The sequence below is a fragment of the Papaver somniferum genome, chromosome 11 (genome assembly GCF_003573695.1).
Source record: "Papaver somniferum cultivar HN1 chromosome 11, ASM357369v1, whole genome shotgun sequence".
Classification (NCBI taxonomy): Eukaryota; Viridiplantae; Streptophyta; class Magnoliopsida; order Ranunculales; family Papaveraceae; genus Papaver; species Papaver somniferum.
In genome coordinates, this window is record NC_039368.1 from 40,313,475 (window position 1) to 40,336,099 (window position 22,625).

Consider the following 22,625-nt stretch of genomic DNA (forward strand, 5'->3'; position numbering starts at 1 on the left):
AGCTACTGGACTGAAGAAGAACAAAGTAATCAAATAAAAACAGAGTATTTCATTGCAAATCAAATAAAAACATAGTAGAAAAAAAAAGAGTACTTAATTGCTCTGTTTTACGAATTAAAACACAGCAAAAAACAGAGTGCGTGATACAGAGTGCGTGAAACAGAGCAAAAAACTGAGTGCGTGAAACAGAGCAAAAAACAGAGTGCGTGAAACATTGCAGATCCTTCATCTCTGACTCATGCCAACCACAATTGCCATCACCTGCACATCTGTAATGTCATCTCCTGCATCATTCCATTGCAATACCAACCAGTCCACCTGACACTTCACTAGAACCAGTTTCTCCATCATCAAAACACCACCACCACTACCCATTAACTACATTACTACCACCAGATCCAACAACTGCAGCTGCAACTAATAGCAGTACCTGCATCATTCAAATAAACAATGTTAGACAGATACAATAACAACAATTGCTTAATTTTGCAAGTGCAACTGAAATTTCTGTTCTAACTCACAATAAGAGATGGCTTGTATAGTATTCATTTCTAACATAAGTGAAACACTCTTTGGCATAGTTTGCATTTCTTTCATTAATCCAAACAAAGAATACTCCTTTAAATACAATCTATACTAATCTCACAATTGTCAATTCCTCCCCATCAACTGGCATAATTGTTTTCGGCACGACATTCTTAATATCAGCACAAGACGTAATCAGATACATTAAGCAATAAATACATCACGCACCTGGTTATATCCAGCGGTGCGACTATTATTCCAACTTTAGTTTCAGTAATCAACACAGGATGTACCTGTGTACGTCAAGAAATAGTTCAGGATGGCATGTACTTTCCCATCTATCTGTTCTTTTTCTTCGCATAAGTTGAGACTATACTTTTTCAAATAAGAAAATTAGTAAGGCTTATGTAATTGTCAAAAGAGATTATATTGTTACTGCATTATCAGTGAAACAAAATTTAACACATTGCAAAACATAATGAAACTGGTTTCATCCTAGCCTAAATATCAGTGAAACCAAATTTAACCAAATTTAAAACAGGATGTAACTGGTTTCATCCTAGTTTAAACAAGGGTGAAAACAAATTCAAAATTTTTTAAAACATGATGAAACTGGTTTCATCCCTGCCTAAATATCGATGAAACCAAATTTAAAACAGGATGTAACTGGTTTCATCCAAGCCTAGTTTAAACATGGGTGAAAACCGATTAAAAAAATTTTAAAACATGATGTAACTGGTTTCATCTCAGCCTTAATATGGGTGAAAACAAATACAACCCAATTTAAAACATGATGTAACTAGTTTCATCCCTGCCTAAATATCGATGAAACCAAATTTAAAACAGGATGTAACTGGTTTCATCCAAGCCTAATTTAAACATGGGTGAAAACCAATTAAATTTTTTTTAAAACATGATGTAACTGGTTTCATCCAAGTTTAAATATGGGTGAAAACAAATACAACCCAATTTAAAAACATGATGTAACTGGTTTCATCACAAAATTAATCTGAATAGCTTCAAATGGACATTTCTATTCCAACATCAAAACAAACAAAACACACCCCAATTAGACAACTGAATAAGAAAGGAAGAAACATAACAAAAAAATAAAAGGGCAAAAAAGGTGGTACCTTGACACAGATACCACATCCAATACACAGCTCCTCAGAGATGTAAGCAATCTTTCCAGCTACAGTAACCTCAATACACAGTTTCTCTGTTGAAAACCCAAGTTAGGAAATTGAAAACCAAAACCCTAAATTACAAAGATTTAATAATTCAGAATAAGCCCCAAATCCAATTGAAAACAAAGAGTTGTTCAATTAGGGTTAGCAGAAGATGGAGAAACCGATTTCTGATAGTGTTGATTTTCACCGTAGATGGTGAGAGACGTTGATGGTGGGTATGAGAAGATACAGAAACCGATTTGAGAAGACCCCAAATTCTTATTTTTGATGGTGAGAGACGTTGATTGTGGATGGTTATGGAAATGGTGGAGAATGGGATCGAGAAATTGATGAGTTCTGGTAATAAAATCATGAAAAACAATCAGGATCGAGAAACTTACCAGTGAAATTGATGGAAGAAATCAATGGACGGTGGAGAGCAGTTGAAGAAGGGTTTTGGAGATAATTGATGGTGGTGCTGGTGGTGGTGATGAAATCTTTTTGAAGAAAGATTTTAATTTTTTCACGGTGGTGATGGCGGAGATGGAGAACGAGATGTTTCTGGTAGAGGGTGGCGGAATTTTTGAGAAGATGAAGATGAAGGCGTTTTTGAGTTTTTTTGAAGAAAGAAGAAAAACGTGTCGAGGTATAGGCGGACGTGGCAGGGTAGTTGTGTCCATTTCACACAAAAGATTCTTTTGGACATTTGACCCAGACTGAAAGCTTACAAGTCCATATAGCCCAGAAGACACACAATTTTGGCTATATAGCCCATTTTCTGTTCTGGATGCGATTTAGGTTTACACCTGTTCTTTGTTAAGACACGTGCTAGTGTCCTACCACATTAATCAGCACTAAAATAAACAGTTTTTCCACCAGGTGGCATTGAATTAACAAAGCACCAAGGTGGGTATAAAAGACGATAACTAAAGAGAGATTAGAATCACTAGATGAAACAGATTAGAGTAATTAGCAATGTCCCAGAGTCCAGCAGTTCCTCCTCCTCCACCATGGGAAGTAGTTGGTCTTGTATGTCAATATATGAACCCTGAAACACTGGCATTATGTTCCTGTGTTTGTAAATTATGGTACGATACCATGTCTTCAGACCAAATTTGGAAACCTATATGCTTCACTCATTATCCTCCTCTCTCATTTCTCTTCCAACAACAGCACCACCACAACTCCCATCCCACCACCATCCCCTTTAGACGTCTGTACGCTTTAGGTTATGTGTCATCCAAGATTCGAGGTCTTCGAAACCCTTCGAAACCTCGAATTTCAATGGAAGATTTGATATTTGCTGTTGATGTTTTCAAGGGAAATTCGCACGTTCTGAATATAGCCAGACAAGGAGAAGATCTCGTTTATAAAGATGGTGTTTTTCGTTTTGACAGCGATGTTAATTTCGAACTAAAAGATGACATGTGTGGAGATACGATGAGAGTCACATGGAGTATAGTGATGAAGGGATGGACTGGAGTTTTCCTGGCAATGGATTGTGAAGGAAAAGGTATGTCTATTGGTTATGGTGGTGGTGGAGAACGGTGGTTTTCTCAAGCACTTCCAGCTTCACCTGGTTGTTGTTGGTGCTCTTTTCCTTCTTCTGTTATTTCAAGCAACTGTAATAACAAGAATGGTCTTCTTGCTGAACTAGGCCTATGTTTCAGTAGTGTAACATCAAGGAGGAAGAAGATGGACAAGGTGAAGATGGGGTTTTTAAGTGTTGGTAGCTGGAGATATACAAACATGGATGATGCTCTTCTGTATTTGCAGCATTTCCTTCTCCATTTCCCCTGACCTACTCCTGTTAGTCTTCTGGGAGTACTTTTTTGATTTTTTTTTTGGTTGAAAACTGCTGTGTTGTATATATGCATGTTCAAATGTTCAAACTTGAAAACTTCTGAAATTACTACTAGTATATACTAAATAGCATGTATTTTGGACTTGGAATCAACTCTATTGCATTTCTCAACTGCTTCTCAAGATTTAATGGGACTGAAATGACAGTATGAACACAATATGTTACAACAACCCACGCAACAATTCGTTTTCGGTTTCAAATGATACAACAAATGCTATTCTACAAGCAACTCGGGAAAATAAAACAATGTCTGATGCATGCTGAAAGAATGAATGTCTTACAATACTGTTAGTGTTGCGTGTTTAGGGCAAATCACCTTTTCAAGAGCTTCAATACATCTCCAACTAGGTGCAGAGATCCAGTTACCAAAACCTGTAGATTAAGGAGAAGTTGATGCATAAATTTTATGTATTCATGATCGTATACAAGATCTCAGTCGAGCTAGAACATGGTAGATTCCATGTACAAGTACAACTGAGTTAAAATGGAGAAAGAACTTGGAGAAGATTTACCTGAACTCTGAGGGAAGGGTTTTCCCTGACACAGTCCCTTAGCCATTTTATTGTTGAAGGCAATGATGTCATGACACAACTGCTAGTGAATTGTTTTTCCCCATTGCATTTACTAGTAGTTGCAGTTGGACTTCCGCAAAGGAAAGATGTAGGTGGCAACAGGGTCTCTAAGGTTTCAAGTTTTGAGTTGTCATCATTTACGGCTTCTGAAATGGACAAGTAATGACATATGTGACTAAATTTTTGGACAAATAAATGTCACATGACTAAATTGTAGAGCAATCACACTAAACTAGATATGTGCGGAAAGGCGGAAACATAAAAAGGAACTAAAGCCATAGAATTAGATGGTATTTATTTCTACCAGCACCCCCTGGTACATAGTAGTTCATTATCTGTTGTGGTTTTTTGCCAATTTACACTCTAAATGCTCCAATGTGTGGAGCTAGTCTTGTTTCTGATTCGGGGTTCTGGGTCTTGGTTTTCGGTTTCAATTCCCATTCAGGTTTCAGCTCTACTTGTGCATAGTTGAGCAAACGGCCGTAGTGCACTTCTGTTCTTGGATAACATTATACTCCTTATAATTCCTATCATTAGATATTAAAATCATCCAGAACTAGGGGATGTCGTACATGCTACACACTAGCCACCGAGCAATCGGTTTCTTGATATTTCACATTCTAGTGCTAAGAAAGGGTAGCCTAAACCAAGGATTTTTAGTACTAAAGAAGAATTACTCAAAGGTGGGGAAAAACCTACCATATAACAGAAAAATCTCCGAGAACAGGTTGAAGATTGACAGACGATAGAAATCAGAAAGTACACAGTAAGAAACAAGAGTACACAATAAAAAAGAATTTTTACCATTCCCATGGAGAATCCTCTGCCACATCCTCTGCAACATGTACTGCCATTTTAAGTCCTTGGAATAGATATCTGATGATATACTTGAGGCCGAGGTAACCTTATTATATGCTGACATACTTGGAACAAAAAGGGCTTTTGAGAAATGAACACCTGATTAAGTATGTACAAGTACAAGCATCCCTACTCGCGTTAGTGCGCTCAATGATCAAATATCAAAACCGTGAAAAATTCACTATGTATACATGACCATATATTTACTGATGGAGTTTAAAAAGAATATAACATGTAAATTTTTAGCAGTACCTGAAGAAGCACAAGTGGTGATGAGCCTAGGAAGAAGAATCTGAGGGTCTCTCACCTCCATGCAGTTGAATAAAAGGATCTGAGAGAGAATGAGTGAATATATGAAATCACATAAAGCCTGTAGGAGTTTAGCAAACAATATCTCCAGCATAAGACATGTTTCAGAGTTGATTTCCTCTGGGCTAGAATATTACCTGCTTCGAGATTTTGCTGGAACTCTCGTGATTTTCCGCGTCATGCTTAATTGAAGAATTTCTGTTTTCTATTACAGCATTGGAGAACCATTTTGCACAGACCTCCATACTCTCTGGACTGTGAGCTCCATCCAAGTAGAAGATCAGATCCCCCGTAGCATTTTCTTTCATTTCTGACGAGTTGGAAGCAGATGAACTGTCATAGACAGTCTGTGCCCGCCCACCGAGCCGTGCAGTTGCAAGACCTCTAAGAAATGGCTCCGGTAACTTTGCCTCTACTTTTTCCTGGGCCCAGAACATCAATTATTTCAGCAACCATTTAAGTTTCCAATTTCTGATAATTCAGTCCACCACAGCACATGAAAATTAAGCTAGTGCCAGAGAGACCAGATGACAAATAAAGTTTGAGTAATGACTGCCCCAAGGTGGATAAAATTTAACTAACATTTGTCAACACATCTTTTGCATCTACTGTTTTCAGAAGCCAGCATTTACAAAGAGCGACAGCAAGAGCAGCATTCGCATACTGGTGATCACCAGACAAGCTGAGCTTCAGTCCTCCCAAAGTTTGTGGCTCCAGAGGTGGCACTACTTCCAAAGGAACCTGCAGTCAGTTAGATCTAATCAGCAAGAAAAATCCTACAACTAATCCTGCGGAAAAATGTGAACAGCTGACCGAAGTCAATGAAGTTAAACAATGACAGAATTCCCTTATAGTCTTTATTTAATCAAGTACAAGAAAGAAAAACATATCCATGGAATCAAATATAGCTTACCATCAATTCAGAAGCTTTCTCCCGGAGAACATCCATGGCTTCGGGAAGCTGATCTACAGTGAATGCGGGTGTTTCAGGCTTCAGAGCATGAAGACTCAACCAAGTTAGAAATCATCAGAAAACAAGTCCTCCTAGTAAGGGGATCCACGAAGTATACTTAATTATAAGAAAATTAGCTTAGGTTACTAAAGAAGTGCCTACCTTAAAAATTCCAGCCTTATGTGATGCAATTTTCCCAAGGGTATCTCCTACATAAATTGCCATTATTAGTCGTAACTCGTAAGAAATTGGCATTCTTGAAGCTCTTTTCAGCATTAAATTTTAGTGAACAAACCTTATGTGATGTTTAAGAAACAGCACGATAAAAGTTCAAACCCGTACTAAGCCCAACGGCTACTGGGGTCAATGTTAACGGCAAATAACTTGGAGAAGTTATTCCAGTATTGATTTTGGAAAGTCATTAGAGTTCTAGCCCAATCAACAAATTAAATGACATAGGAATGAGCATTTATTTTGAGCAGAAAGTGTCATACCCAGTGACTCAATATGATCCATCCCTAGCGATGAAATACCGCAGACAACGGGTTCTTTTATCTGTTCGTGATTAACATAACAATAGCAAGGACTGCAGTTATCAGGGAACTTCCACAGAAAAACCAAAAAAAAAAAAAAAGGAAGCCCATAAATTGTAAATATATAAAGAAGAAAATAGAATAAATTGGAAGAGATAGTTACCACATTCGTTGAATCCTTCCTTCCCCCAAGACCAACTTCAATGATTGCAACGTCCACCTACAGGCAATCAACCTTACATTATTGATTCCCCAATAAGAGTATAATGATCAAAGATAAAAGAATAAGAGAAAATTCAAAATTGATCAAAGAACCATTTCGTCTACGCATTGCCAAGTAGAATTGTTGATGGTTTATAGTTCACTATGAAACCTTAAGATAGAATCACAGATCGATCTTTCAAGTTGGGAAACTAACTTCATTTGAACTTGCAGGCAAGCCAAATTATTGGTATTATGACAAGTTGAATTGAACTTGGGATTAATATGTCCATTACGTAAAGCAGATTGCAAAAACGTAAATAGCCAAAAGACGGGTGCAACACCCATCAAGATGAATGTGAGGCATTATAATTTAGAAAAGAGGTCATATCTCAATGTTGAATGTCGCTCCTGATGTAAGGATAAGGAAAGATGGAAATTTTAAGCATAATCTTTCATAGTAACATATATAAGAAAGACTCCTGGGCAATATAGTTGTACAATAGGGAAAATAAAGCAAATTAACTAACCTTTTCAGATATAAATATCTTAAAAGCTAATACAGTTAGGAATTGGAAAAGCGGGGGCATTGGCAAGTCCTCTGAAAGATTTTCCTGTAAAAATGAAATTTAAGCATAAGCCATTGGCCGCCAAACTATTTCTTGGACACATCAGAGAGAGAAAGACAGAGAGACAGATGTTTTTAAGTCATGGGTAAACAAGAACATTTATAACATACAACATCATTGTTGTGTGTATGTGTGTCAGTTCTACACAATACGGGTCACAAATCAGGTGTGCTAAAATAATAGCACTTGGTTAACTGGCACTTTGTTCAGAAATGTGAATTCTGCTGCAACATGCCGACATATTCACGCTACTAACAACCAGTTTTCGCAGACTTACCTAAATATTTAATTATCCCGCTCAGCAAGTGCAACTACTAGTCATTTAAATTTTCCTCCTGCCCTATTCAACTTGTGTTTTCGTTTACAAAATTTATAAACTGATTCAAAGAAAATAGTGAAAGTGTGAAACCATGTTCATGTATCCAAATAATTTAGGCCAAGCATTTGGTGCTTCATTCTCCGCTTCAATACAATAATTCCCGGTCGCCTCTTTGTAATAGAATTGTTTTAAAAGCCAGAAGGACAAGGGGCCTTACATACCAATATCATAGGATTACCCAAACCACTTTATGATGAGATTGGTTAATGTTACCAGACAAGGGGCCTTACATACCAATATCATAGGATTACCCGAACCACTTTATGATGAGATTGGTTAATGTTACCAGATAATTAAATTTTGGGGTTGGTTCCAGTTTCCAAGACACCTCTGAGAAATTTTGAACTGACAGACCATAACAATTAAAATATAAATTCTAGATATGGTTCCAGTTTGTAAAACACTTCTGAGAAATTTTGAACTGACAGACCGCAACGATTAAAATGTAATACCTTCAATTGGTGCCAACAGTCCCAAAAGTATTGTAGGAAACTTTCTTCTGAAATATCCAACCTACAAAAACAATTTGTAGAAATTGGCAATTTGGCATACACTAATTATGTAAACAACTAAGAAAATATAGACTAACGTTCACAGTAATCATCTACATCTTTCCATACAAGAGTCATTCCGCAATTTTGTCATCCAACATTGAGGAAGTCGAAATACCATTTATTTTTGTAAATATCAGTTTATACCTTCTATATAAAAGAATATGAGGAAAAAATTTGAAACACATCACATGTCTGCCAAGTAACGACATTATAAACTTTGACCAAGTTGTTATTTTTTTTAGTGTGCAGACCACAATAGTAAGGAGCATAGAATTTTCTATAGAGGTTACTGACCTAAGTAAAGCGCTAAATAGTGTGAAAAGAATATTAATTTCCTGTGTTACTCAATAGAATACAACCATGTCTTGCTGCTTGCCTGGTTTATCCTTAGGGGATACACAGCATATAATTCATATTAGTGAGTGCATGAAAAGTTAGAGACGAGAAAAGTGAAAAATGTGCGCATGCTGAGCAATAAAAGTGGCAGTAATGTGTTCATCAATGGAGATCGCAGGCTGTAGCGAGCAGTTAAATTCAGCAATAAGCATGAGCCCATGAAAGATGACAATTTCAAGGTAAATTTATCTTTCTAACACCCTTAGAAAATTACCCATCTACACGAAATCTTTCTCTCACATCAATTAAGTGAGGAGAGGTGAAAAGTCCAGTTCGAAAACCACTTTCCCGTAAAATGGCTTCACAGAATGAGCAAGTTGAACCCTGAAAAATGATATCCATAAGCTCAAGAGGACGCAAAAACTTTTATCCTGATATAGAACTGAGTTCATTAATGAATAGAATATTAACATGGATGTAGAATATAAGGAAATTAGACAAGGTTGTTGTTGGACAGATAGTACTGCACCCATGCCAAAGGAAAATTAGCCAAAACAATTGCCATTTCTGGTGAATATAACCAACATGCAACTTTTCCTAGTTTATACTACAATCTCCTATATCTAAAAAACTTTGTACTCTATGTTTTTCCACTTTCATCCCTCACTCAATCCAACTCCTTAAACCTAAAACACTACAGTAAACTCACCAAACCAGCATGCTAATGGTCCTCCTACCCTTGTAAACTCATTATTTTCTTATGTTTTGGAATCAAGATTATGATAATTTTGTACCATTCTCAACAAAGACTTCAGGTGGTATTACCAATGCAGTCTGTTGGGGCATCATTACTGCTCAAAATTTTGATACATGGGTTTATGTTGGAGGTGCTAGCCTGATTTTGCTAAGAAGGATAATGAAAATGATAATCAAACGTTTCATCAGTTACATACATGACGAGTGAGAGATAGAACTGAAATGCAAAATGTTTGATGGTTTTCAGTTTTTACTGGGACTGGAACTTTCTTAACGTTCTGATATATTAAAAAAAAAATAGACAGCTTCAGTACATTGAAAATACCTTTCCTTTTGTTCCAGCAACATGGATAATTTTGAGACCAGCTATCTGATCCTCCAAACCCAATATCTGTAGGCACAAGAGTGTCACTTTGCAAGCATGTTTTCTCTAATTCAATTAGCAATATCACAAGCTAATGGATCATAAGAATAAAAAATCGTAAAGTGTTGGTTATGCATCTGCAGGATAAAAGTACACCTACACTAAGCACCAATGCATGTAACAAAACCAAGGGGATGTTATCTTAGAGGCATACATGTTCAGACCTGATTGATACTTATGAATTATTCAAACAAGCAGTAGTGCAGTACTACAAAAATGAATTAAGTTGGAGGTGGGCATTCAAATGTTTAACCCTTCAAGTAACTGAGAGAAAATACTACTGTACGGACTAACACACTTGAGCAAGGGCGGATAATTCGTGTCAGTCAGCATTATGTAAGTCATCATCTTTATATCCATAACCTCTCGGTCAAACTACATCACCTGAATCTTCAACTGCATATCTATTTCTATCAAAATTTAACATTGGCTAGATAACAGCAGAGACACACAACTTTTGTAGCTTGGAGAGGGTAAAAATGGTCTTTTTATTTCATAGCTTCTTGAGTTAAGAATATCCTCCCCAACAATTTAGCTATAAACTAGGATCTTGTAGGAAACAGAAGAGGGGTCAAATATAAGTTTGGCCATATTAATTCTCTATTTTTGCGGACTATTGTTTTGTAAATGATTTTTGAAAGGTAATTTAGTAGTTAAATACTAAAAACTGATTCTTTTAAAAGGTTCTACCAAGCTTTTCTTCTGATATCCATGAAAAATAGTTTAACTGTTTTCCTTCATCTATGTGGAAAAAAAATCATAGAGTCTTGGAGACTCCTTGCTGGAAGAATTATTTCAAGAATAGTCATCTCGCCGTAAGTATATCAACCAAACGCAGGCGATTTTGAGGCGCCTTCATTACTACCAAACATTAATTTAAAGGTGAAATGCAAGACCCAGAAAGCTTTAACTTGCAAGCTGAAGATGATTGGGCTACTGTAATCAAAGCCTCGTGGTTTTAGCATGTATCCTTGTTACAGTCATATTCACGAAAGCATACTGATCCACTTTCAACTTGCAAGTGGGTCAATGTAGGTCTTAGCATTCCCATTCCATGTGTAAGCAGATTCCAACCCAACTGTAAAATATATATCTATAAGCAAATTCAGGAAATGGAATTACCTTCAAATACATTTGCATCCTCTCCATTTTTTCATATTTACCATTAATGTTTGATTTCTCTCCGCGTTTCTGACGAGTAATGAGAGAGGAAAGTGCTTCCATAGCAGACTCATATGAAGAAGAAAGAGGTAACTCATACGAGTTTGCTCGAAGAACCCCACCACTTCCCATTTCCTCGATCAAACGAAGTGGCGACCTTTTCAATCCCAAACCTGCGATATTAAGCCACGAGGAAGTTCAAGAAGAGACAACTGGTTTCCGATAGATGGAATTGCAATCAGAAGTTCTAAATTTTGAATTATTCTGTATAATTGTATCTAAGACCCAGCGCATCAATAATTATGACACAAAATATGAAACTGAATGGTTAAAGCTAGCTAGATGCATCAGTAAGATCCAGAATGATGAATCTTCGGTCATAATACATTAATAGGTGTGGAACTCTGGAGACACCACTATATCATAAGATAGGTATCTACCAAATGCCTTTGAGCTCCAAATCCTCATATCGGCCTTTTCTTCTTCTATGTTTAATCTTCACTAGGTTTTTATTCGTCGTACACATATATAAATTCCAAACCTCTAATGAGAAAGAACACATTTTGCCGATAATGCAATTTCTCCAACTCTATCCTTATACTTAAAATAAAAAACCTGAAAAATAGTTCTGGCAAAGGTTTCAATGGAGATACAGCCTCTAGTTCAAAAGTTCTTGATTCCCAATGCAGAAGTCCTATTAATCAGGCAATATTTTGGGCCACAAAAGCTTCACTGTCCTTGAAAATGTGCCCTAAATAGAAACTAGGAAGGGTGCAAAGGTAATTCCTCTAACATATTATCTTTACTCTTTAGATCATACCACATCCCCCCTTTTCATAGTAGATCAATTATGCCGTACTGCTATCAGTTGTTCTCGAAATATATGAGTCCTGTTTGCTAATGTTTATTTCCAAATATTTCAGTAGATACACAATTATGATAGAAACCATAATCAAGTTTCAATTACTCATCAAGTAGATAGAATCTGGCATATTGTTAACTAAAACAAAGAGTGTGAAATTACTCGGCTCAACGTGCTCATGCAAGTCCAGGTGAGCAGGAAAACAAGAAACTTTCTGATACTTTCGGAAGCAGAACTGGTGTGGGTTTTTCTTAAAGAATGAAGGAATAGCACCGCTCACATGCCTCAAAGAAGTATTTGCATTGAAGAGCATCAGGAAAAATCAAGCCTGCAAAATTACTTTTTGTTCTTGTTATTCAATTTAGCACATGGTTAAAAAAGTAAAAAGAAGAAGAAAATCAGCAAGCATTCACTAAAGACCTACATAGACAATAATGAACGAATGATGTTTTCAGATTCTAATAACAGAGACTTTTACATGCAAAAGCTAAAGGGCTTCCACAGTTCCATGATTTCTTCAAATGCGGAGAAAACTGACAGGCCAGACAGCCCATCCTACAGATAAACTTCTGAATTGCCTGCTTGGGTATAATCATATCGTATATCATACTTTTTCATACAAATTGCAGCCAATCTATGGTTCTTCATGTTTCTTCGAAAAGTATGCGTTTCTTGGCAATGTAACAAAGTGGTATACGCCTAAGACTTACTAGATACAGATCTCTAGTAGATGCTGTGTGGATGCATTTTCATCTTCAAATGGCAATATAGAACCTCTTCATTCCTGTCAGGAGTGCTGAGCATAATAACCATTTTTTCTATTATAGATCCGGGTAGATTGGAAACCCACAGGATATAAATCAAAGGATGATAATCCCGAATACGATTCCTGTCAGGAGTGCTGAGCACAGAATCTCTTGAATATTCAATGGTTCTGAAACAAAAATAAATCAAAAACAAGAAAAAGCGATTTCGGAATTGACATGGTTTGTCTAGTCTATTTCACTACACCATTGAGTTTCTGCACTAGAACTGGAAGTTTTAGAAACAACAGATCATCTCGACAGATCAGAGAGAGACATTGTACGTGTATGCCGGAGTTCTGTAAATGGGCATATGATGAATAGGTATCACTCAAACTCATTCATGTAACATGAAATCTGCAGTATTTATGAAAGATCTGAAACCAAAGCCAGGATTTAGTTCAAGTGTTTAACTAATAGGTCTTTACAATGAAAAGGTTAAGATGGTATGTTATTTCATTAACACATTTAGTAAAACACATCGCGTACATCTTTGTTTCTTCTTCTTCTTCTTCAAGTTTAATGGTAAATCTCTACTTAAAGCATTTAACTTTATCCAGATTCGGGGACATACTCAGCAGATACTGTAGCACCTGACCAATATGAGCTTAGTCGCATTTATGCTAACTTGCGAATCCAGATCCTAAATAAATTTCTCTCAAGTGTACGAGATGGATTCCAATAAACAACAACAAAAGAAAACAACTTAATGCTCCAAAAATTCTGGAGATTAGAGTTCATGTGCAAATTAAGTTGCTTTCAACAAAAGTTCCATTATCAAGTACCACCAGAACTGTGCAATCCAATTCATGTATTCAACCAATACCAAAAATTTATGAATTAATCTGAAAGCAAGACAAGCAATACCCAATGCTTAAAAGTTGAATATTTAGCTAAACAAACAAAACATAAAAGAAGTAGTAAAGCAGAAAGTAACTCGAAAACACTCAAGTTGAAATAAGAGAGTGGGTTTGTTTTGCTAGTGATTTTTCACCTCTTAAAAGCGACTGCTCTCCAACACCACCGCCACCAGCACCACCTCTTAAAGCTGACCCGCCACCATTTTCGTCCTCTCAAGAGGCAAGGGTGTTTTCTGTTTTAGTATCTCTTTCTGTGTGGTTTGTGGGGACTTTGTGCGCCAACTGAGAGAACCTTGAAAATCCGAAAAAAAAATATAGGAGAATACTAATCTAGGCGTAAGTGCGCATCTATGTAAAGCAAAAGCTAACGTGCGCGACAACTCAACTCTTCTGGTGTGTGTGTGTGAGAGAGTGTGTCTGTGACTCTGGGCGGACTGTGGATATATTTTGTTTATCTTCCTAGTCGTGCGAGGCACGTGATGATAATATTAATAAATGGGAAAAATATCGTTTGGTCCTTTTTTTAGGTGGGTTCATGTCTGTTTGGTCCTTTAGGAAAAACGCCTTTACTGTTTGGTCCATAATTATTTAAAAATATTAAACTGACAAAAGTACCATTCTGTGTTAATTTTTACTTATTTTCTTGTAACAGTTCATTCCACAATGAAGTCCATATAAAAAACCTAAAAAAACAGAAATGAAGTCCATTAAAAAAACCAAAAAAAACAGACTTCATTCCAGAAATGAAGTCCATATAAAAACCTAAAAAAAACAGATTTCATTCCAGAAATGAAGTCCATATAAAACCCTAAAAAACAGACTTCATTCCAGAAATGAAATCCATATAAAAACCTAAAAAACACACTTCATTCCAGAAATGAAGTCCATATAAAAACCTAAAGAAAACAGACTTCATTCCAGAAATGAAGTCCATATAAAAAACCTAAAAAAACAGACTTCATTCCAGAAATGAAGTCCATATAAAACCTAAAAAAAACAGACTTCATTCCAGAAATGAACTTCATATAAAAACAGACTTCATTTCTGGAATGAACTCCATATAAAAACATCATCATCTTCTTCGACGTCTTCAACAGCAGCAGCAGCAAACATCATCGTCTTCAAAACAGCAGCAACATCGTATTCATCATGTTCATCGTCTTCATCATTTTCAACAACAACATCAAACAACAAATACGAAAAAAGAACACAAAAACTACATCTAAAAAACATCACCATCATCATCATCTACGGCATCATCAACATCATCTTCATCGTATTTATCATCTTCAACAGCAGCAGTAAATCAACAAAAAACGAAAAAGAAACGCAAAAACTTCATCATCATCATCTTCTTTATCGCCTTCATCATCATCATCAACAATAACATTAGCAGAGAAAAAAGAACCCAAAAACACCGTTGTTCATCATCATCTTCATCTTCTTCATCATGAACAGAGAAAAAAATAGGGAAAAGAAAAAAAAAACTAGATGTAGAAAATAAAGAAGAGAGAGAAAGTAAATATGAAAATAAAGAAGAGGGAGAAAGGAAATCTGAAAATAATATCTTCTCTCTTGATAATCGACTATATATATCCTAGGGTGATGTCATGGATGATGTAATGGTCCCAAAAGGGTATTTCTGCCACTACAAGATGACAATTACATCATCCATGACATCGTCCTAGGACCAAACTATAATTTATATTTTAAAAAGGACCAAACAGACAGTTGACTGGGTCAACTGGACTAGATTCATCATAGTATATTATTCTTAGGACCATATGGTATTTCCTAGTTAATAAATCTACTCGAATAAAACGGGGACAAATATATCCCGTTTTCAATAATAATAACGGGATTAAAGTTTGGTCACCCCATTTCTAAGCTGCTGCTCGTTCCATTGCAGCTTAGAATATTTGTGTTACCTCCTCCGTTTTAGGAAGATAGGCTTATTTCATGTGTTATTTGAAATGGAAAAAGTATATATTACCCGACTACTAATATTTACAGCTTAGAATATCTGCTACCTATGTTTTTGAAACAGAAGGATTTTTGAAACGGAAGGAGTATATATATATGTACTGATGTGGTGCTTTGTAATGTGTTTGGGAGGCCCGTAGGGACGGAGGTAGGTATATTAGGGATTGCATTCTTGGTTGGATCTGGATTTGTTTAGTGGACACGTTACTCCTCATTATCCGTATTAAAACGCATTATTAACAACTTGTACTTGATTAACCTTTTAAAAATTCATTTTGTTAATTAGTAAATGTGAATGCCATATAGCTCCAGCGTACAAACTTCCAAACTCTCTGGGCTCTTCCTGCTACGTGTTTATTATGACTTCTCTCCTCTTGATTTCTAGCTTTTTTAATGCAAAAACATGTTTTTTGATCGCATCTAACAATTAGCTTTTGATCGCATCGAGAGGGATCGACTGCACGGGGTAAGAAAACTTGAAAAACATTTCTTGTATCTAGTTGGCTTTGCTTTTAGTCTTCGTTTCCTTGTAGGGGGTAAGCAAACTTGAAATACAAGATCGAAAATGCACGTTTGTTTGGTAAGGAGATAGAAATGAGTTCTCATGCCTCGTGCCACTATGGCATGCTTTATGCCTGATATAGGCACATTGACACATTGCAAAACCCCATAATTGTTTATGATAGTTGATCCATTTTTTTTCCGAAAGTCAAAGGACAATAAATTAAGATCTAAATTTTCATCAAAACGATGAAAATCAATAAAAGAAATAATACAAAAATCAGCCGTTAACTGGTAACAGCATCCCAAATCCCAATTACAAATAAGGGTGTTTAAAGAATAACCCTCAGTACTTTTAGAGTCCAAAGACCCACTGGAAAAAAAAATACATTTATTATCTATTATAAGCTTTGTTATAAAGCCTATTGTTGCGCCCCTTCCAGATAGTCCACCAAATTGCATCATCCATTTTTCTGCATCAATTTGTATTTTCATGTTTAAGGTGTTCGAGGTGTAGATACAAAACAACCGATCACCAATTGGGCGCATCTAAATAAATGAGTATAAGATAAAAAATATAAAGCAGAAAACATAAAGTGCAACCTAAAAGCTAACTGCACCTGAACCAAAATATCTACCACGGTAACCTCATCCGAGTAAGTGGAAAATAGTCAAAGCAATCTGGCAGTCAAGTTCAAAACACGGTTAGAGCATTTAATGAATCTATATGCTAAACGGAACACAGATGTGGAAGAAATGATGAAACGTCAGAACCACAGACAACAAGAAAATCGGACCGCTCATAACCAAGAGAACCCAAACGAATAATATCGAATGAGCCATTAAGAATGAGTTGTCCAAGCGATAAAGAATAGCATCTAAGCATAATAGTTTGAGAAACATTGGGACATGTCGGATTACCTATTTTGTCGATAAATACTCGGCCATTGTAAAGAGATGGACATGCTTTAAGTGAATCTTAATAAGAGCATACCTTTGAGAGATAGTTTGTAAGGAAAGAAAAGTGAGCAAAGCTTGAGATTCGACTTATAGAGTAAGAATTTGTAATCTTTATCATATTTTAATAGTCTTTCGCGTGGAGGAAGGTCTTTCTCATGGCCAAACCACGTTAAATCTTTGTATGGATCTTTATTTTATGCATTTCGTTTAGTATTATTTGTTGTATCCTTGATGTTCTATGGTTTTAGTTAGATCTCTTCGGGTGTAGTTATCGGATCTTATGTAGCTACATTTTGGGGATAGAAACAAAAATTAAGTAAAGATAGGGTTGTTAGTGCGTACCCATTACCTGGGCCCGCATCCGGACCATGTAGAAACGGGTCTGGTTCCGGGTCCTAAAGTTGGACCCATTAACCACTTAGGAACCGACAGGTAATTATCCGATTAGACCTGAATCTTAACGAGTCCAAATACCCGTCAGGTTCCCGCGGATAATGGGTACTCGATAACTTTTATTCATCCTTTTAGCAAAATTATAAGTATTTTGTTAGTTTTAGCTTTGATTTTTTTTTTCATTTTACATTTAATCTTCATTTAATACATTAATGAAATAATGAATTTTTGTAAAAAAAAAATAGATTCAAGCCAAAATGAGAAAGATATTAAAATTCTTAAATTTATTTTTATAGTATTCATGATATCCAATGGGTACCCGGGATTTTTAACGGGTCGGATTATGGGTTCACAAATTTAGGGACCGGACCGGACTTTTATAACTAGGGTCCGGGTCCAGTGATACCTGGGAGGATCCGGACCCATTGACAACCCTAAGTAAGGATACATTCTACCTATTATCACAAATCTTGAATAAAACTTAAGTTTCCGTTTATTTTATTTTTTTGTTGAGCTTTTAATTTGATCTCGGACGCAATTGAGTCTTCAAGACTCCCCGGCTGAAAAGTCATATAAGATCCTCTTGAAAAGTCATAAATCCTAATCCCACTATTTAGTGAAAGTTTTAAACTTTGTTTTAGCCTCAATAAGGTATTTTATTTTTATTTTTATTTTTCGAAGTCTTCATTGACTTCATGGAGTTGATCTTTAAAACATCTTGTTTTCTGTAATTGCTTGTTAAAAGCTCTAAAACATCCTCTATTTGAGTTAGAGACCATCGAGCTTAAGACAACTTAAAAACCTAAGTTCAAGAAGATTGAAAAATAAGCTTTATTATTTCTTCGTCCAGTGTTTCCATGACTAAAACTCTTTAGTATATCAGATCCATAAGATGTGTAAGTCACTGAGCATATTCATTTTCACCGACAAGAAATAACTTATTGAGAGAAATCCAAACTTCTCAGGATTCAAAAAACACTTCCAACAAAGGAATGTGGTTTTTTACCTTGGAAGTTGATCTTAAACACTATGAGAAAGACATGTGAGTTAAGTTAGTTTTTTCGAAGACGGACGAGAGAAACTCTGACCCCTAAAAAAACACCTTTTTTAACTAGATAAAGAAATTTTTGTCACCATATTTATGTACGTACAAAATATACGAATAGTTTTCTGATGAGTCATACAAACTGAAACCTGACACGGAAACTATGAGAGACTAGCATACCCAGAGACCCATGTGTTCGATGGATAAAACAAATTGAAGGTACTTACTCTTTTACAGGTAAGACGATGAAGTTAAGATGTTAGGACTAAGCCCTCCACGGGACATTAGTAGTTCTTTGGATCAATGTAGAACTAAAGAAAAAAGAAATAAGATGCACTAAACGAAACAAGAAAGACACAAGATTTAACGTGGTTCGACAATATGCCTACGTCCACAAATGGCCACGATCAACTTTTATTATAGAAAAAATTACATAGAATTAAACCCCGGTGATTGTTGAATCAATCAAAAAACTACGACCAGCAGGATGTTGTTCACAAACACCAAAATAATTCTCTGTGAACAAAACGTTATAAACCTGAAATTCTCTGATTGCGAGAACTCTCTCTAATTGTGTTGTGTGTTTTTCTTAAGACTTGTACTCCTATTTATAGAGATTACAAGCATGGATTCCAAGTATATGAGTTATACTAGGAAATCCTAAACAAAGCGAAGTAAGGAAACCTTTAGTTTAACCAAAATAGGAAAACCTCTAGCTTTACCAAAATAAGGAAACACCCAGACGATTATGGATTATTCTAAAACCTTCATAAAAAACATCGACAATATCTAAAAGTTCTCCACCTTGCCGATGTTCCCACTAACTGAGTTGATCTTCAAAACAAGTTAATCATAGCCTCAAATGCCCATAGGGACTCAATAACGAGTACTATTGATCAAGCTGAGACACCTCTCAAAGTTCACAACGATACTCCCTTGTGTAATCCTAAGTCTTCAACTAAACCATGAAGCCACAATTCTTCCTCAACATCCTCTGTCACAACAATGTACTCTGCCTCCGTAGTAGACAAACCTACAATTGATTGTAATATATACCTGCAACTGATTAATCATCCACTCAATGTAAAACAATACCCCTAAGTGGAACGATACGTATTTTTATCACCCGCATATTCTGAATCAATAAATACAAAGACCTTCAAACTCTGCTCATTTTCAAACACTAAACAATATCCAAGGTCCCTTGAAGATATCTCAAAATTCCCTTCACCGCGGTACTAATGTGCTCTACCAGGATTAGCTATATACCGACTAACTAAACCAACCGCTTGTGCAATATCTGGACGAGTACTAACCATAGCATATATCAAAGAACCTACAACATTAGCACAGGGAATATTCAACATAAACTCCTTATCCTCAGTTGTAGTAGGACAAAACTGATTTGATAACTTAGCTGTAGGTGGTATTGGAAAACTAATTTCTTTGGAGTTATGCATTCCAAAGCAACGAGGAACCTTTTCAATATAGGATTTCTGAGTAAGACATAACTTTCCCTTAGATCTTCAACATAAACTCCTTATCCTCAGTTATAGTAGGACAAAACTGATTTGATAACTTAGTTGTAGGCGGTATTGGAACACTAATTTCTTTGGAGTTATGCATTCCAAAGCAACGAAAAACCTTTTCAAGATAGGATTTCTGAGTAAGACATAAATTTCCCTTAGATCTATCTCAAATAATCTTCATACCAAAAATATTCTTAGCCGCACCAAATCCTTCATCTCAAACTCTAAACTCAATTGTTTCTTCAAAACATCAATTTATGACTGGCAACTACAAGCATGTCATCCACATAAAGTAAGAGATAAATAAACTTTCCATCAGGAAACTTCTTTAAGTACACACAATAATCGTACTCATTATGAATGTACTTCTACTGCAACATAAACGTATCAAACCCTTATACCATTGTTTTGGTGATTGCTTCAAACCATACAATGATTTCTCAAGTCGACACACATAATCTTCCTTACCAGCAACTTCATAACCAATGGGCTGTGACATTTAAATGTTTTCCTCCAAATCTCCGTGCAGGAAACCAGTCTTGACATCCAATTGCTTGAGATCTAAGTCAAACTGTGCCCCAAATGCTAAAAGGACTTTGATAGAAGTGTATTTAACAACCAGAGAGAAAACTTCATTATAATCCACACCTTTGTGCATATACCTCAGCCACTAACCTTGCTTTGTATCTTACACCACTAACGATACCCTTGGAATTTGAAATTCCATCATTCACTTTACAGACCCACTTGCACCAAATCTTCTTTCGACCCTTAGGAAACATAAAAAGTTCCCAAGTGCTACTCTTGTGAAGAGACCCCATCTCCTCATCCATGGATGTTTTCCACTCAACGGCATAAGTATTACTCATTGTCTTCTCAAAGGTAAACGACTATTTCAAAAACAGATAATGCATAAGACGCATACTCATTAAAACCATAAAGAATTGGTGTACGTCTCTCACATTGAGACGCCAAGGATGAAATATTCTCAACTTGTTTTTGTGTAGATTCCTCACCAGGAACCTCAAAATCAACTTCATCTTTTACAAGAGTTTCTTTTTCTTCTTCTATAGAATATGGTCGAATCATTTTCAACACCAATACTACTCTCACTTTCAATTCAATAATCCCAACCTATGAACTTCTTTGAATCAATCATCGCTTTATCATTAAAGGTCATATAACGACTAGTTATGAACTTATCCAATTCTGGACACCATAGACGATATCCTCTCACATCTAATGGATAACCTATGAAAATTGCTTTCTTAGCCTAACACCCAACTTATCTTCTTTAACATGAAAATAGGCTAGACTACTAAACACCTTCAGAATAGAATAGTTCACGGGATACCTCAACAGGTGACTTACACTTAATAGTTGTGGATGTTGATCGATTCGCTAAATAGCACGTCGTATTAACTGCTTCAGCCCGCCAAATCTTGTCCAAACTTGCATTTGAAAACATGTTACGTGTTATCTTAAATAATATTCAATTCATTCTCTCTGTTATTCCATTTTTTTTTGTGATGTAGCTTTGAATGTGAAGCGCCTAACGGTACCTTGTTTCTCATAAAACTCCTTTAACGGGTTTTCGATATACTCACCAAGTTATTTATCCATCATGGTTTTCCACTTCTTAAACACCTCGGTGACTTCATTTTTTTATGCTTCATGGTGTAAAGTCAAACTCTTTGCGAAAATTCATCGATAACGGTCACAAACCACCTAGCACCTCCCTTAAAAAATGTTCGAGAGGGACTCCAAACATCCGAATGGATGTAATTTAACATACCATGTGTGTTGTGTATAGCGGTACCAAAACCGGTCCTACATTTCGTCCGGAATATACAATGCTCATAGAAATCAAGCTTGCAAGTCTTCTCACCACCAATCAATCCTTTATTACTCAAGACGGACATACAATTCTCACTCATATGCCCAAGACGCATATGCCACAAACGTGTTGACCCCACCTGTTTCTCATCAATTGATTGAGAAACCATAGCTCCACCAAAATATATATCACCTTGTAGGAAATATAAATTACCATGTCATTCACCGGTCATCTTAAAACTACCCATGTAGTATACCTTCAAGAATCCAAATTCTGCAACATACTTGTATCCAAGAGACTCAAATACTCCTAACGAAATCAAACTCTTTCGCAAATCAGGAACATGTATAACCTATGAAAGTGTTGTAGTAACACTGTGCGAATGAACATGTACCGTACTAACTCCAACTGTTTTGCAGGCATTAAAATTACCTATCATAACAGTACCACCATTAACCTCTCTATAAGAGTTGAAACAATCCTTAGTAGGACACATATGATACGAAGTACCGGAATCAAGCATCCAACCATCATTGAGATAAATCTTTGATGTCACAGTTAACACCTCCTAAGAAAAACCATATATTGGGTCTTATAAAACTTCACTGGCTTCAGCAACCGAAGCAACAA

General features: G+C 36.1%; 2 protein-coding genes across 2 annotated transcripts; one reads left to right on the plus strand and one right to left on the minus strand.

Moving 5' to 3' along the window:
* Positions 1 to 2,658: 2,658 nt before the first annotated feature.
* On the plus strand, positions 2,659 to 3,651 carry LOC113321880 (probable F-box protein At5g04010). The gene has a single exon (XM_026569828.1). The coding sequence runs from the start codon at positions 2,670 to 2,672 to the stop codon at positions 3,492 to 3,494; it is 825 nt and encodes a 274-aa protein (XP_026425613.1). The 5' UTR covers positions 2,659 to 2,669; the 3' UTR covers positions 3,495 to 3,651.
* LOC113321878 (folylpolyglutamate synthase-like) lies at positions 3,642 to 14,145 on the minus strand. Its single transcript, XM_026569827.1, has 17 exons — positions 13,882 to 14,145; positions 12,247 to 12,412; positions 11,184 to 11,395; positions 9,963 to 10,028; positions 9,156 to 9,265; positions 8,444 to 8,504; positions 7,514 to 7,597; positions 6,946 to 7,002; positions 6,744 to 6,804; positions 6,412 to 6,458; positions 6,211 to 6,288; positions 5,880 to 6,038; positions 5,435 to 5,719; positions 5,241 to 5,319; positions 4,935 to 5,087; positions 4,071 to 4,276; positions 3,642 to 3,930 (listed from the first exon to the last, which is right to left on the minus strand). Exons 2-17 carry the CDS (start codon positions 12,395 to 12,397, stop codon positions 3,871 to 3,873), a joined length of 1,869 nt encoding a protein of 622 aa, XP_026425612.1. The 5' UTR covers positions 12,398 to 12,412; positions 13,882 to 14,145; the 3' UTR covers positions 3,642 to 3,870.
* Between the last annotated feature and the right edge of the window lie 8,480 nt (positions 14,146 to 22,625).